Source organism: Chrysochloris asiatica, unplaced genomic scaffold (genome assembly GCF_000296735.1).
Source record: "Chrysochloris asiatica unplaced genomic scaffold, ChrAsi1.0 scaffold00049, whole genome shotgun sequence".
Lineage (NCBI taxonomy): Eukaryota > Metazoa > Chordata > Mammalia > Afrosoricida > Chrysochloridae > Chrysochloris > Chrysochloris asiatica.
This window is the reverse complement of record NW_006408567.1, coordinates 10,439,062-10,454,954: the sequence shown is the minus strand read 5'-3', so window position 1 is coordinate 10,454,954 and position 15,893 is coordinate 10,439,062. Positions and strand designations below refer to the sequence as shown.

The 15,893-nt window shown below is 42.4% G+C and overlaps 2 protein-coding genes across 2 annotated transcripts in view; both read right to left on the bottom strand.

Annotated features, from left to right (window-relative positions):
• The window catches only part of IL10RB (interleukin 10 receptor, beta), a 56,799-nt gene extending 50,690 nt beyond the window's left edge, over positions 1-6,109 (bottom strand). The window contains exons 1-2 of the mRNA XM_006862600.1: positions 6,061-6,109; positions 2,937-3,060 (exon numbers count right to left, since the gene is read on the bottom strand). Of these exons, the coding sequence (XP_006862662.1) occupies positions 2,937-3,060; positions 6,061-6,109 (173 nt within the window). The remainder of the gene's footprint in view (positions 1-2,936; positions 3,061-6,060) is intronic.
• Positions 6,110-8,085: 1,976 nt separating this feature from the next.
• Positions 8,086-15,893, bottom strand: part of IFNAR2 (interferon (alpha, beta and omega) receptor 2) — a 29,655-nt gene continuing 21,847 nt past the window's right edge. Inside the window, exons 6-7 of the mRNA XM_006862599.1 lie at positions 14,612-14,742; positions 8,086-8,769 (exon numbers count right to left, since the gene is read on the bottom strand). Coding sequence (XP_006862661.1) covers positions 8,086-8,769; positions 14,612-14,742 — 815 coding nt within the window. The remainder of the gene's footprint in view (positions 8,770-14,611; positions 14,743-15,893) is intronic.

Sequence of the window (15,893 nt, the reverse complement as noted above, 5' to 3'; positions counted from 1 at the left end):
TTTCAAAGTTACAAAAGGAAAACAAAAGGCCATAGGGACAAGACAGTCTTACTTATCTTTCTATTTATTTTTTGAGGTTCCTATGTGGCACACAGAGTTTGCTCTGGTGAGGCACTGTAGGAAAAACACTGGATTGCTAACCATAAGCTTGGTGGTTCAAACTCACCAGCTACTCCTTGGAAACCCTATACAGGGTTGCCATGAATTGGAACTGACTTGAAGGCACACAGCAGCAGCGACAACAACAACAACAACTAACCTAAAGAATGTCAATTCAAATCTACCCACTGGTGGAATGAAGTCTGGCCAGGATATGTTTGAAGAATAAAAGCTGACTGAGGTACACGGGTTCATTGGATCTTGGTCCTCCATTTCTTCCCTGTCTACCTGAAGAATTTGTCCATCTCTTCATGTTTCAGAGTCAAAAAGGAGGAGGGGTATCCACTCCTTAGCCTGTCGCTTCCTCTGTTGTCAGTACCTGATATAAAGGTGTGTCTTCTATAGTCAATCCTGTGTATACAGTGGCAGGCTGCCAAGGAAGGACTGACATGGACTTCTGTCACAAGGCATAGGAAAATATCAGTAGGCAGGACAGGATACAGGGAGGTACAGCACCACTGAGACCACTGTCTTTGGTAACACTCATCCTTCCTTCATAAACTTGCTCAGCTTTCAGAGAACTGGCTATCTGGTTTACCTTCATCTCAGGCGATGGCCTCAGGGAAATCTAGTATAGGTAGCTGTCTCTAGGCCCCTGTAGAAGGGCAAATGACCAACCCCAAAACTCTATGTAGCCACAGAGTAACTGAGTATTCACTGTGTACCCCCTCCGTACCGGAGTGTGCTGTTATAATCTACTGGAGGTGGTTGGGTAGTAAGACAGCCCAGGTCTTCCTGATCACTTGGCACAGGATAGGTATCACTATCCTGATACCTAGTTTTCTTAGAAAGCTTCCAACTGCAAACAGTTGACTTCTAACAAAATAACTCTAATAATCAGAGATGTTATTAGTGGCATTTTTCTCAAAACAAACAAACAAACACGTTATTTGCTAGGCGTCGTTTTGTCAATTCTGACTTGAGTGACCCCATGTAATAATGGAGAACTGCCTCACAAGGTTTCCTAGGCTGGGATAAAGCACTGGACCTCAAGCCTGGCAGTTCAAACTTACCAGCTGCTCCTTGGAAACCCTGTAGAGAGTTTGCTATGAGTCAGAACTGACTGGATGGCACTTCATAACAACAGCAACAATCTTTATCAGAGGTAACCTGGCGATATAGTGGGTTAAGAATTGAGCTACTCAGAGAGCGGGACCCTACCCAGAGATGCAGTGATGCCTGAAATGGAGCCAGAGATGATGACGTGGAGCAATGGAGCAGCTGGAGACTTTAGATCCAGAGAGGGAGAGCGACTGTGTGCTGAAGACCTGGGGGGCACGGGAGAAGGATTGCATGGAGGGGATTGTAACCATGGCAATGAGATGATATACGATACAATGAGTGTAAAACTAATGTTCTCCCATGTAAGCTATCACATAATTCATAATAAAACATTGAAAAAAAAAAAAGAATTGAGGTACTAACCTCAAGCTCAGTGATTAAAACCCATCAGCTGATCCTCAGGAGAAAGATGAGGTTGTCTACTCCCATAAAGATTTATAGTCTCAGAAACCCTACACTATGAGTCGGAATTTACTTGACGGCAGGGGGTTTTAGTCTAATCTTTACAGAAGTGGATGGCCAGGTCTTTCACCTGCAGACTTGCTGGGTGGGTTGAAACCACCAAGCTTTCAGTTGAGAGGCTAATCTTTGTGCCACGAGGGTTCCTTACACTGTGACAAATGAACTATGTTTTCTGTAGTGCCAGGCTACCACTGTGGCTAATTACATTTATAGCTACATGATAAAATGTTTCTATCTACCAGAAGCCCCGAGAGAAATACAGAGGAGTCCTGGTGAGGTGCTGGAAGAGAAGCTAACCACAAGGTCAGCGGTTCAAACCCACCAACCACTCCTTGGAAACCCTACACAGGGTGGTTATGAGTTGGAACCGACTTGGCGGCACTTGACAACAATAACGAATGTCTAAGGTGTGGCAGGTGTGGCACCTGCCCTGGATGGCTCTTGAAGGTGTGGGGGCGGGGAGCTCACCACTGAGCAGTTTCTCTTCACCATCATAGTTTCCACTACCAGCTGTGAGAAACCATTCAGCAAGTCAGAACTAATAGTTTAGTATTTGAGAGCCTCGTGGGTCAAGGCAGACTGTGTGACCTTGCTCTGTGGAGTATAGAAAGAGAAGCAACTGAAGGGAGTGATTTTGAGGACGTCACAGACTGACTTTCATCAGTGACAGCACACAAGGTGCAGCTGTCATTTCCAAGCAGTGCCATCATGTGTTAAGAAAAAGATTAATGAGCGTGGCTTGTATTATCACCCATCTGCTGCCATCCAGTTGATTCCAACTCATAACAACCTTACAGAACAGAGAAGACTTTCTCCATAGGGTTTCTGAGACTGTAAATCTTTACAGAGCAGAAAGCCTTTTCATTTTTCTCCTGTGGAGCAGCTGGTGGTTTTGAACTGCCTATCTTGCAGTTAGCAGTCTAGTGCTTAATTCACTGTGCCACCAGTGAAGTTATCTGAAAGATGCATGTCGAATGTTTGGACAGGGGTGTCATTTCAGGGCTTACCATATGCCCTGTTTTCTGTAGATACACCTCTGGAGAGTCAAACCATTAACCACCACGAGGAAAAGGAAAAGGAAAAGGAAAAGCTAACCACAGGAACTTCTTGAACAGAAGGAGAAAGGTCAACAAGAAGCTCTCTGTGTTGTTAGGATCAGGTGCCAACAGAAGTCAGAATTGTCCTGTGGTCCAGCCCAGGGACAGGGCCACCATCCTCTGATGCCTTCCCACCAAGAGTGCGACCAGACCCACCTTTGGAACTGAGCCGTGTAAGTCAGATTTCCTTCAGAAAAAGCTGGAGACTCCCACTGAAGAATGTTCTTGAAATTAACTGAATTCATTCTGACATTTTCCGGAGGAGGTACTATTCTTAATGCTGTAAAAATAAAGAAAAACATTTGCAACTTTTCTTAAAAATGGTTTCAAAAAAAAAAAAAATGATGACATCCAAAACATCCAAACGTGGCTCTCCTCTATTGCTCTTAAAATGTCGTGTGGGTTATGGAAAGAGAGAGACACAGAGTAATGTTGGGAGGTAGACAGAAGCCAGATCATACTGTTAACTTTGCTAAGGATTTGGGATTTGATTTGAAGAACCAGGAGAAGCAATTTCTGGGGAGAAGCAATGACATGGGGACAGATACAGGGCTTGGATTTGGGTGATGTGAGAGGGCAGAGTAGAGTGGATGGATTGTAGATATATTTTCAGAGATATGAACTCTAGACTTGCTCATGTATTTGATGTACTTAAGCACCCGGTTCCGTTCTAGCCATGTGATGTACGATGCTGGGGAAAGATTTAAGTAGGTGTGCCTGTAGGAGAGACAGCTGGATGAATGGGCCAGCTGCCTAGAGGAGAGATTTTTGAGCTACAGATAGAAATTATTTTTAAACTTTATAATTATAAAGAATTTCAAATATACACAAAAGTAGAGAGAAAAGTCTAATAAACCAGAACCAGCCCATGACCCAACCACTGCCAAGAGCGATCTACATTGGAGAGCTGTGGATCTGTTGTTGTTGTTGTTGTTAAGTGCTCTTGAGTTGGTTCTGACTCATAGTGACCATATGTACAATAAAAGGAACACTGCCCCAGCCTGGGCCATTCTCACAATTATTGCTATGCTGAGTGAGTCCATTGTCATAGCCACTGTGTCAAGCCATCTCACTGAAAGTCTGCCTCTTTTTCTCTGACCTACTACAACTGATATTTAATGTCAGGGTTGTGCTGGAACTTTCTGAGGGGATATTTTAGGGGAAAGAGAGAATGAATTTAACTACAGGTAAGTCCCTTAATTTAACAACAGTCCCTGATTTAGGACATATTTCAGTTAGGACAAAATGCATTAAAGACTGTTTTTTTTTTTTTTTTCCTGCACATCTTTCATTAGTAAGGAGTCCAGGTGTGACACTGTGGGATAATGCGCTGGACCACAAGGTCAGTTTGAACATCAAGGTCGGTGGTTCAAACCCACCAGCCACTCCTCAGAAATTGAGGAGGGTTTCTATGGGTTGGAACTGACCCTACGGCACTGAACAGCAACAACATCATTATTAAGGGGAGCTCACTGGCTATGTATATAAGCAATAGACTGTGAACCACAAGGTTGGCAGTTTGAGTCCACCAGCCTTTCAGGGGCAGAAAATGAGACTTGCTGCTCCTGCAAAGATGGAGCATCTCAGAAACCTCATACACGGTAGCTATGAGTAGGAACTGACTGGATGACACTTAACAACAAAATCTTCAGTAATATATATTACATATAAGAAACTCTGGTAGCGTAGTGGTTACGAATCGGGCTGTGATCTGCAAGTTCAGCAGCTCGAAACTACCAGCTGTTCCTCAGGAGAAAGGTGAGGCTTTCTGCTTCCATAAAGATTTACAGCCTCCGAAACTCTGTACAGGGTTGCTGTGAGTCGGAACTGACTCCACAGCACATAACCACCACCACCCTCATAATGTTGCAGTGCATAATTTACTGATGTAATTCTCAAGTGTTCGTTTCAAGATGTTGATATGTAATGTTTTCCAACCTTATAAAGATCCAACAATAAAAGGCAGTACTATTGAAAACTAAAAAAAAAAAAAGAGGAATTTGACTTACTCAGAACCAACTTGCAACTGAGTTTTAGGGAAAGAACCCCTTCTGAAGTTGGGGACTATTTATATTTAGAGATCTGGTAGAGAAGGGGAGTCTCTGGGTGGTGTAAATAGTTAATGCATTTATGTAGCTGATAACCAAAAAGTTGGAGGCTCGAGTTCACTCAGGCAGGCACACTTTAAAAGAAAGGCTTGGTGATCTAATTCCAACAAATCAGGCATTAGAAACTCTATGGGACACAGTTCTATTCGGACACACATGGGGTGTGAGTGGGAACTGACGCCCTGGCAAGTGGTTTGGTAGAAAAGGAGTAGAAACAACCTTTGAGGTAGGAAGAAAACGGGAGACAGAGTCTCCTGAAAGTCAAAGGAAGAGTTTGCTAGAAAGGAAGAAGAGTCATTCATGCTGTTTGGACTGGGCAGTTAAGAGGGCAGAAAATATTTTCCTTGATTGAGGATTCATAATCATACAGCTAGCTGTGGGGGTAAGGAGCAGAATTCAGATTTTGGGGTTTGAGGACCGAAAGAGGAAGTGTAAGAAAGTGATGCAGGCACTCCTGCCAGGAAGTCTGGCTGGGAGGAGCTCAGAGAAATGGAGTGGACTCTAGAGGACCTGGAGTCTGGGAAGGGGTGTGAGGATAAGGATAGGGACTTTGAGTGCTGTTTGGCGGCCTGTACTGACTGCGATGAACTCAAGGAGGGTCTGATGGCCAGTACTGTGGGGCGCTTTACTCCTTTCAGGAAAAAGGAGGTCCTACCAGACAGGGCGCTGTAGGAGGGAATACAAGGACACCAAGATCTTACCCTGTGGAGTCCACAGTCTCAACTCACTGCTACTGAATGGATTCCGAGTTCTTAGCGACCCTGTGTACATTTTCCGAAGCTGTAAATTTTTAAGGAAGCAGAAAGCCTCATCTTGCCCCTGCCCCCAGGACCCACTGTTGGGTTTGAACTGCCAACCTTATGTCTTACCCCTGTAGAGCCCACAGTCTAGAAGGTCTGTAATCCTGTCAATTATAGGGTTGAGAGTATTAACAGTCAGGACCCAAGTTAGCAGCCTCTCTGCCCATATGCCTTGACCGTCGGACCCACACTACATCATGGGGGCCGAACAGGGACAGGGCGCCCCCTGTGGTGACCACCGCCCGGCCTTTTGAGCTAGGTGCATCTTTCTGGGCGTTCACCCCCCGCCCCAAACCCTATTTGTCAGTGTAACCCAGTTAGATGTGGTCCTGGCGCAGGCAGCCGCCCGCGTCCCTTCAGCGAACCCCTCACCTGACACCAGGAGGCAGCAGCCCAGCCAGCTCCAGAGAGTCCGCTTCATGGCCGCGCCGGCCGGGCGCTCCGGCCTCCCTAGCCGTGGCTGCCCGGGTTCTCGACCCTGCCCCCGCCTGCCCCGCCAGTTCCCGGAAGAGCCCGGAGGCGGGGCGACTCGGGCTCCCCCTCCCGCGGAGGCCCCGCCCCACCCCGTCCCCGCCGGGCTCTAGACGTGTCCGCAGGAGCACAGATCTGCTTGCACACGTACGGAGAAACAGCTCAGAAGGCCATCACCAAGTCTGTATGAAAAGTATTTTTGTATTATCCTTTACCATCTTCCAACCATTATACAGAATTAAAAATACACATATATAAATGAAAGCACAATTACCCCAAAAGATTAATCTGGAAGTCTTAAAAATATGTATCATAGGCACGCCTACACAGAAATAGACTGTGTACATGCTAAGATTCGTTTCCTGTGCAATTTCATGATATTAAACCCTTTGAGTTACTTTACAGCAGTTATAACAATTATCAGTCCTTTAATTAGGACAAGTATAATTTGTGTGTGTGTGTGTGTGTGTTTTTCCCTTTTGAGCCCAGGGAAAGGTGTAAGGAACCTGCTCTTGTGAGGGGCTGGTTTGCAGTACCTCCACCTGTACATTTTTTGCTCTTTCTCCCAGAATCATAGAATCTTGGACATTGCCTAGCCCAAATCCCTCAATTCATACTAAGGCTCAGAGAGGCAATCTGAAGTGCCCAGCGTCACAAAGTGAAACTGGGGCATAGAACCCGGGTCCCAGCCCTTGTACTGTTTGCTATAGGATATTCTAGAACTTCCGTTTTTGCTTTTTCAGATTCACAGGAACTGTCATTACATGCAAGGCATTTGAAATCAGCATATGCTGTTGTTACATGCCATGGATTCAGTTCTAACTCATTGACCCTATATAGGATTTCTGAGAAGCAGCTGGTGGATTTGAACCACCGACCTTGTGGTTAGCAGTCAAGTACTTATCCTACAGTGCCAAACCAGGGTTCCATAGAGAATCTGTAGGGGGTTTTATGCAGTATTTCTTCTGAAGACCCTGAAATAGTTAGTTGCACATTTGCTCTCACTTTTTTTAGTCTCATAACAAGCCACTGAGATTCAATTTCTTTCTCCCAATAGTCTCCCTCAATTTACTCTCCTACCTTGAATTACAATTGAATGTGTGGGTGTGTGGCTTCCCCACTTAACCTGAGAAAGATTGGAAGAGGGGCCTGAGAGACGGATTCTCGAAGCGGAGGAGGCAGAATACATTTGGGGCTAAGGATCATTCACTGAAGTATCACTGTTGTTAAGTGCCATCGAGTTGATCCCGACCCCTAGCGACCCTGTATAGGGTTTCCTAGGAGCAGCTGGTGAGCTTGAACCGCCAACCCTGCAGTTCAAATGGCTTTGCAGTCTGACGCATTAACCCACAGCGCCACACCAGGACTCCCTAATCCCCACTCTGTGCATATGTTTATTACCTCCTGTGTCCCCATCCCTGACTCTCCAAAGATCCTCCTCCTTCTCCTTTTTGTCTACCACTCCTCTGGAGTGTGCTGAGACACACAGCTCGGATCTCCACTTACTAAATGTTGCTGGCTCTTCCTGCCATGAAATGAGTTTTTTTTCCTTTTCTCTCCACACTCCTGCCCTGGCCCAATGTAACTACTTCCTGGAAATAGGACATGGCCCTTGTCTAGCCTTGTAAATCATAGGAACCCAGCTTCTTACTGTGGAAGATATATCATGTAGATACTTGTGAATACAGAGGATTTTCCCTTCAAAGTGTACTCCTACCACTTTGAAAATGTAAACAATGCTGAGTGCTGCCATGTGTCCCATACTGGGAATCTGCATATATGATGTTACAGGAAAGAACTGGACAGGTTGGACAGCTTTCTACTCTTCTTGGAAACTACTTCCAGACCACATATGGACAAGGAAAGGTACAAGGAGGGAGAACCTTGTCACAGCTACTTGTCAGTTCCAGTTGAACAGTTTTAGAATCATCTCACTATATAACCATCCCCGACATCAGCATCTGACTCAGAAGCATCACTTTCCTCTGAAACAGTATCTTCGGACCACATGTCCTCTGTGGAGGCTGGCAGTGTCCCCTCCTCCCTGGGGACTGGAAAGCTTGGTTCCATCTCACTAGGGTCCACTAGATCGACTGTCTCTTCCGGAGGAGATGGTAGCATTGGAGGGATGTCTGTGACATTGTCCAGGACCCTCACAAACACAGTGTTTAAATTCACATTAAAGATTCCTCTCCCTTTCGACCTTTCTGGGGAGCTGTTGTTCTCTTCAGAAAAGGGGTCCTGGAGCAGACTCTCTTTCCTTTCATAGGGTCTACTTGAATATTCTGACTGTTGGGGGCAGGGGCCTGGCACCAGCAGGGGCTCAGCCTCTGCCTCTGGCAGGTCAAGTTCGTCTGCATCTGGCTCTGTGAGCTGCAGCACCTCAGAGGTGGAGGAGGTAGAGATCTGAGTCAGGGCTTTGCCGATTAGTCCACGCCTGGTGTAGCCACCAGCGCTTGTTCTAGTGGCTGTTTCCTCTTCGCTGTCACTCTCCTCGTAACTGTAGTTCCACTCTTTCTTCTTTCGTTTGATATAAATGACCTCCACAGCATCCACTGCTTCCAATGGTGGCGGCTCAGGAAATATCCAGGCTGGCCAGTTATGAAAATTCTTAAAAACAAAACAAAACAACAGTCTGTGTTCATTCTGAGTTCTGGGGTCTTTATTTTTTATATAATACAACTTGATGAGCTGAACTATATGATGGTGAGGATGATGCTGATGGTGGCAACAACCACCTTAATAATGGCTAACAGTGGTGGTAGTGGTAGTTATGTGCCGTGGAGTCAGTTCCGACTCATAGCAACTCTGCATAGGGTTTCTGAGGGTATGAATCTTTATGGGAACAGAAAGCCTCATCTTTCTCCCACGGAATGGCTGCTAGTTTTGAACAGCTGACCGTGAGATTAGTAGCCCAAGTCATAACCAGCTGAAAGAGGACCACCAAAGAAGAACTTACACATTGGAAATACGGAGTTAATGAAGATTGCATATACCATGGACTCAGAAGAATGAACAAATCTTGTCTTGGAGGAAGTACAGCTAGAATGCTCCCTAGAAGTGGGGATGACGAGACATATCATTAGGAGAGGCCAGTCCCTAGAAAAGCACATCATGCTTCCTTCGTAAAGTGGACGGTCAGTGAAAACAGAGGAAGACCCTCAATGGTTGACACATGGCTGCAACTATGGGCTCAGATATACCTACTATTGTACGGATGGTGCAAGACCAAGCAATGTCTTGTTCTCTTATACAGAAGGCTGCTATGAGTGAGCGCTAACTTGACAGTACCTAACAATAACTGTAGATAAAACCAAAACCATACAAGTTGCCACTGAGTGGATTCTGACTCATGGCAGCCCCATGTACTGCAGAGTTGAATTGTATTCCATACAGTTTTCAAAGTTGTGACCTCTCAGAAGCAGATTGCCAGACCTTTCCTCCAAGGTACCTTTGGGTGGGTTTGAACCACTAACCTTTTGGTTAGGAGTCAAGTGCTTAGCTTTTTGCACCACCCAGAGCTCCTAACAGTAAATTGTTGTTGTTAAGTTCTGACTAACAGCGAACCTGTATAGTTTCCAAGAAGCAACTGGTGAGTTTGAACAGTTGACTTTGTGGTTCAAACTGACTTTGCAGTCCAGCGCATTAATCCACAGCATACACCAGGACTCACCTGCTTACTTGAGCACAGGGGAAATCTCTCCACTTAAGCTGGAAGTTTATCCAACTGTGGATTACCAAGACATCCTTGTTGCTGTTGTTAAGTGCCATCGAGTCATTTCTGACTCATTACAACACTGTATAGGGTTATTGAGGCTGATGAGTTTGAACCACTGACCTTGTGGTTGAGTGTATATCCTACAGTGCCACACCAGGACTCCTAAGATATCCTTAAGGGGTATCAAAGAGTGGGTGTACTCTAGAAAGGCCACTTCGTCAGGGTCAAAAACCAGGGGAATGTGTACCCCTTGATCTGGAGGTGTAGAGATCTCTCAAAGGTAAAAGCTCAGAGCTGGAAGGGGTGTATGGTAGAAAACGCGTACTGGACACAGAGGGTGGAGTGAATAAACAGAAAACAAGGCAGGCTGAGTTTCACTTAGTTGGGGAATTCTTCCTTCCCCAAGAGGATCGTAATGGAGCTATGGTTAAGGATAATGGTCATGGGATTCCTTTCCAAGACCTCTTATCACCATCAGCATGGTCCTCCTATTTACACCCCTGCACCTGCACCTCCACCACTTTGATGAACCTGCTCTACCCAGACCCAGCCTTGGGAGAATGGCCACAGGCAACAAAACATACTCAATACGAGAAAAGATACTCAATTAATTTACTTTCCTTAACAGCATTGACATCCTAGCTATTCAAGGAAGGAAAGACTTGGATTGTATGGGGATATGGAGCCTTAAGAATTTTAAGATCTAAAAGTTTTTTTACAAACAAGCTTTTGGAGATAATTGAAAAAGCTCAGCATTTCAAAAGAGACAAAAACCAAGTCATACTAGGTGGAATAATGGAATTAAGGAAAATTTAGAATTAGGATTTCAAGACTATTGTCCTAAAAGCCTATATATTAGCTGAAACTTAAAATATCAAGAAAAGGAATGTAATAATTGGAAACTGAATAAAGGCAGAAAAGTCAAAGCAGATACGCTAGTAAACTACAAAATAATGAGAGTAATCAAGCAAATAAGGATAAAAGACATTAATAAAATATAAAATTTTGGGTTAATCAGCAATAAAATAAAATAAAACATGTAAAGGATAAAAAATTATAAAGGAGAAATGTTAGTAAATGGGAAGGTAAGGATCTTCTTATAATACAGATGAGTACATTTGATAATCAAATTAAATGGATGAGTACTTTTAAAATGACAAAATATAAGGACTCACTAAGAAACAGAGGACAATATAAACGCAAATAATAGAGCAAGAAATCATTTACGTTTCCAACGAATGACATTCCAAAGAACATTATCTATTATGTCAACATGCAGACTCCAAGGACAGATAAGACAGCTAACTAATGAAGATTACCATCGGGGGTGGGGGGTGGGGGGGGAAATAAATTAGGCCAGTCTCATTTATTAGCATAAATCTAAAAGTGCTATGTAAGATTTTAGAAAAAAACAAAATAACAAAATAATTATTTACTATGAATAGGAGGATTTGTTTACTTTGAAAAATGCCAGGCTAATATTTGCAATGAAAATGATAAAGAGTAAATCTCAAATAATTATCTCAACAGATGTTCTATTGGGTTATCTTTCTCTTATAGATTCACAGTAATTCTTTAAAAAATATGTACACGAAATGTTTGAGAATTATTTTGTTACATATATTTTCTCTCAGTCTGTGCTTTATCATTTTACTCTCTTCATGGCATTGTTGTTGTTGTTGTGTGCCGTGGAGTCGGTTCTGACTCACAGCGACCCTGTACAGGGTTTCCGAGGCTGTAAATCTTTACTGGAGCAGAAAGCCTCATCTTTCTCCCACAGAACAGCTGGTAGTTTCGAACTGCTGACTGTGAGGTTCGCAGCCCAATTCATAACCTCTATACTACCAGAGCACCTTCTTTATGGCGTTAGATGGGGGGACAAAATTCTTAATTTTAATGTAAGAAAACTTTTCATTTAAAAAACAAAGCAAAAACTTTATGGCTTTTGATGGTTTTATATTTGAAGAAAACCTTCCTTATCTCAAAGTCATATGTTGTTGTGAAATGCCGTCAAGTCAGTTTTGACTCACAGTGACTATGTACAGGGTTTCTGAGGCTGTAAATCTTTGCAGGAGCTGAAAGCCTCGTCTTTCAGGAATAGGTGGCTGGTAGGCTTGAACTGCTAACCTTGAGGTTTATAATCTAGTAGAATCTCATATAATGCTTTCTACAACTTCTCCAGTTTTGTCTTTTATATTCTAGTCTAACTGGAACTGATGCGTGTGTACAGTGTGAGGTAGGAGACAAACTTCATTTCTCCTCATATGTTGTTGTTCAGTTCAATCATGTTGGTTTCATAGCGAGCCTATGCACAACAGAATGAAACACTGCAGGTTCAAATGCCATACTAACAACTGTTATCTTTCAGCCTATTGTTGCTACCACTCTGCCAATCCATCTTATTGGGAGTCTTCCTCCTTTTTGCTGACCCTTCAATTTGCCAAACATGATGTCCTTCTTCAGGGATTAGTCTCTCTTGATAATTGGTCCCTCCAAAGTATGACAGGTGAAGTCTTGCCATCCTGGCTTCTAAGGAGCATTCTAACTATACTTCTTCTAAGACAGATTGGTTTGTTCTTCTGGCAGTCCATGGTACTTTTAATCTTTTCCAACATAATTCAAATACATTGATTCTTCTTTGATCTATCTTATTTGCTGTCCAACTTTCACATGCATATAAAACAACTGAAAATCCCACGGCTTCGGTCAGGCATACCTTAGTTCTCAAACTGATTTCTTTACGCTTTCATACTTTAAAGAAGTCTTGTACACCAGATTTGCCTAATGTAGTATATCGTATTATTTCTTGACTGCTGCTTTCATGAATGTTGATTGTGGATCCAAGCAAAATGAAGTTTTCCCTTAGTCTTTTACAGTAGTGGTCCTATGCAGCATAAAATGAAGTTTTTAACAACTTCAATCTTTTCTCCATTTATCATAATGTTATATATTTAGGTCAGAACTGAGGATATTTGTTTTCTGGACTGAAGATCAAAGGCTGTAGTCTTTGATCTTTATGAGTAAATATTTTAAGTCCCTTCAATTCCAGCAAGTAAGGTTGTATCATCTGCATATCGTAGGTTGTTAATGAGCTTTCATCCAAACCTGATGTCACATCTTCTTCATATAATCCAGTTACTCTGATTATTTGCTCAGCATACAGATGGAATAAGTATGGTGAAAGGATACAACCTTGGCATTCACCTTTTCTGATATTAAACCATTCAGTGTTCCCTTGTTCTGTGTGAATGACTGCCTCCTGCTTCTTGGTCAATGTGTAGGTTGCTTATCACAATGAATTGTTCTGGCATGCCCATTCTTCGCAATGTTACTAATAGCTTGTTATGAGCCACACAGTTGAACACCTTTAGTCAATATAGCACAGGTAAACATCTTTCATGGTATTCTCTTTCAGTCAATATTCATCTGACATTGGCAATGATATTCCTTTTTCCACATCCTCATCTGAATCTGGCTTGGAATTTTGGCAGTTCCCTGTTCATATTCTATTGCAACTGAATTATGTTAAGCAAAAATTTACTTGAATGTGACATTTAATAATATTGTTTGATGAGTTTCACATTCTGTTGGGTCATCTCTTTTTGGAATGAACATAAATATGAATGCCTTCTAATTGGTTAGCCAGGAAGCTTTTTCCCAAATTTCTTGGCATAGATGTGTGAGCACCTCCAGGGCTGCATCAGTTTGTTGAAAGAGTCTATTTCTATTCCATCAATTCCTGTAGCCTTGTTTTTCACCAATGCCTTCAGTGCAGCTTGGACTTCTTCCTTTAGTACCTTTAGAACTACCTTTAGTTCTTGATCATGTGTTACCTCTTGAAATAGTTGAACATTGACATTTCTTTTTGGTACAGTAGCTCCGTGCATTCCTTTCATCTTCTTTTGATTCTTTTGGCATCATTTAATATTTTGCCCATAGAATCCCTCAATATAGTAAGTCGAGGCTTGGATTTTTTCTTCAGTTCTTTCACCTTGAGAAGTGCTGAGCATGTTCTTTTCTTTTGATTTTCTAACTCCAGGTCTTTGCACATTTGATTATAATATTTCACTTGGTTTTCTGAAACTGCCCTTTGAAATTTTCTGTTCAACTCTTTTACTTCATTTCTTCCATTAGCTTTAGCTTCTCTATACTGGAGAGCCAGTTTCAGAGTCTCTTCTGACATCCATTGTAGTCTCTTCTTTCTTGGATGCAACTTTCTTAGCCTTTTCTCACCAAGGCAGCTTTCCATTTTCTCAGAACTTCTTCCTAGCAAATCTCTGCGAGCATCCTGTGACCTTTGCAAAAAAAATCTATCCATATTACCCTTTTGGGATTCGACAAAACAGTTGCCATAATTTAACTATCCCAGTAGATCCCTTCAGAAGCTGTTGTTTTGACTGACCTTTTTTTGAGGATAACCTAAGGAGACGAAGATGAATGTATTATTGACAGAATTCATCTGCAGCCATCCGTTGGTCACAGAGACATATTCAAATACTGTTTAAAATAGACTTGTGCACGTATGAACTGGAACCCCAGTAACAATACTTTTTGGCTTACCTTCATAAAATGTCGGTATATATGTTTATAGAGATGGAAAAGAACCCAAAAATATACATAATCTCTTGGTGTTTTTAGACAATGGGATTGTCGTCTGTGAAAATATTTGTTAAAGTAAAAAATAAAGCTATAAATAAACAAACAAATCCCCCCTCCCCCCATAAAACTACATACCAAAGCTTTGGGGAAATGATTTCTTGAGCATATACAACCAATCCGTTTCATTAGTACTAAACTGCTTATGAATACAGCTGCTATTAAAAACACAGCGGTTACTCCTCCTATTTTGGCAGGTTCTGATGATTCTGTTGATGAAAAATTAAATAACTTTATTTCAAAATAAATCCAATAAATGTTCACAGAATATATGTGCTTTGGTCTGATGGTGAAAGGTTACAAGGAAGCAAAAGTTTGAAAAACTAGTTTTAAGCTATTAATACAGAATAATGAAAGGAACTCTGGTAGCATAGTGGTTATGAATCGGGCTGCGAACCTTAAGGTCAGCAGTTCAAAACTACTAGCTATTCCACGGGAGAAAGATGAGGCTTTCTGTTCCTGTAGAGATTTACAGCCTTGGTAACCCTGTGCAGGGTCGCTATGGGTTGGTTCCAACTCCATGGCACATAACCACCACCACCACAGAAGAATGAAAAGCAATCCAAATACATGTGTGTGTGTGTATATATATATACATACATATAGTATGAGGAGCTCTGGTAGTGTAGTGGATATATATGTTGTTGTTGTTGTTGTTAAGTGCCATCAAATCAATTCCGACTCATAGTGACCCCTGTATAGGGTTTCTGAGGAGCGGGTGGTAAGTTTGAACTGCTGACCTTGCAGTTCAAACAACTCTGTGGCCCAATATACATATATCTTAAGTGATGTTGTTGTTGTTGTTAAGTGCCTTCAAGTCAGTTCTGATTCATAATGACCTTGTACAGGGCTTTTGAGCAGCTGGTCAACTTGAACTGCCGACCTTGCGGTTCAAACCGACCTTGCAGTCCAGTGCATTAACCCACAACGCCCCACCAGGATTTAATTGTTTCAATTTGTTCTGTAGTTGCACTGGCCAGTATGGTAGCCATTAGCCACATGTGGCTATTTAATTTGAAATTTATCAACATTAAATAAAATGTCAATCTCAGTTTCACAGTCGTACTAGTTGCATTTCAAATGTCGCTAGCTACCTGTCAATATGGACTGTAGGCAGGAAGAAGTGGAAAAAGAGGAGTCTTCCGGAAAAAAAAAGCAACTGCGTCATTCTGTGGCTGCACTTTGGTCAAGTCGGGACCAGAATCAGGACTCTGCAGCCCATGCCTTATCCTGTTACAATTTCTCCTTAGATTTTTTGTCAAAATTCCTTTGGAAAATTTCAATCCTTTTTCACTTAAGTCCAACTAGACTGAGAAGAAGTGGGTAGTTAAATATCTAAAAAACAGGCCCAAATCAAACC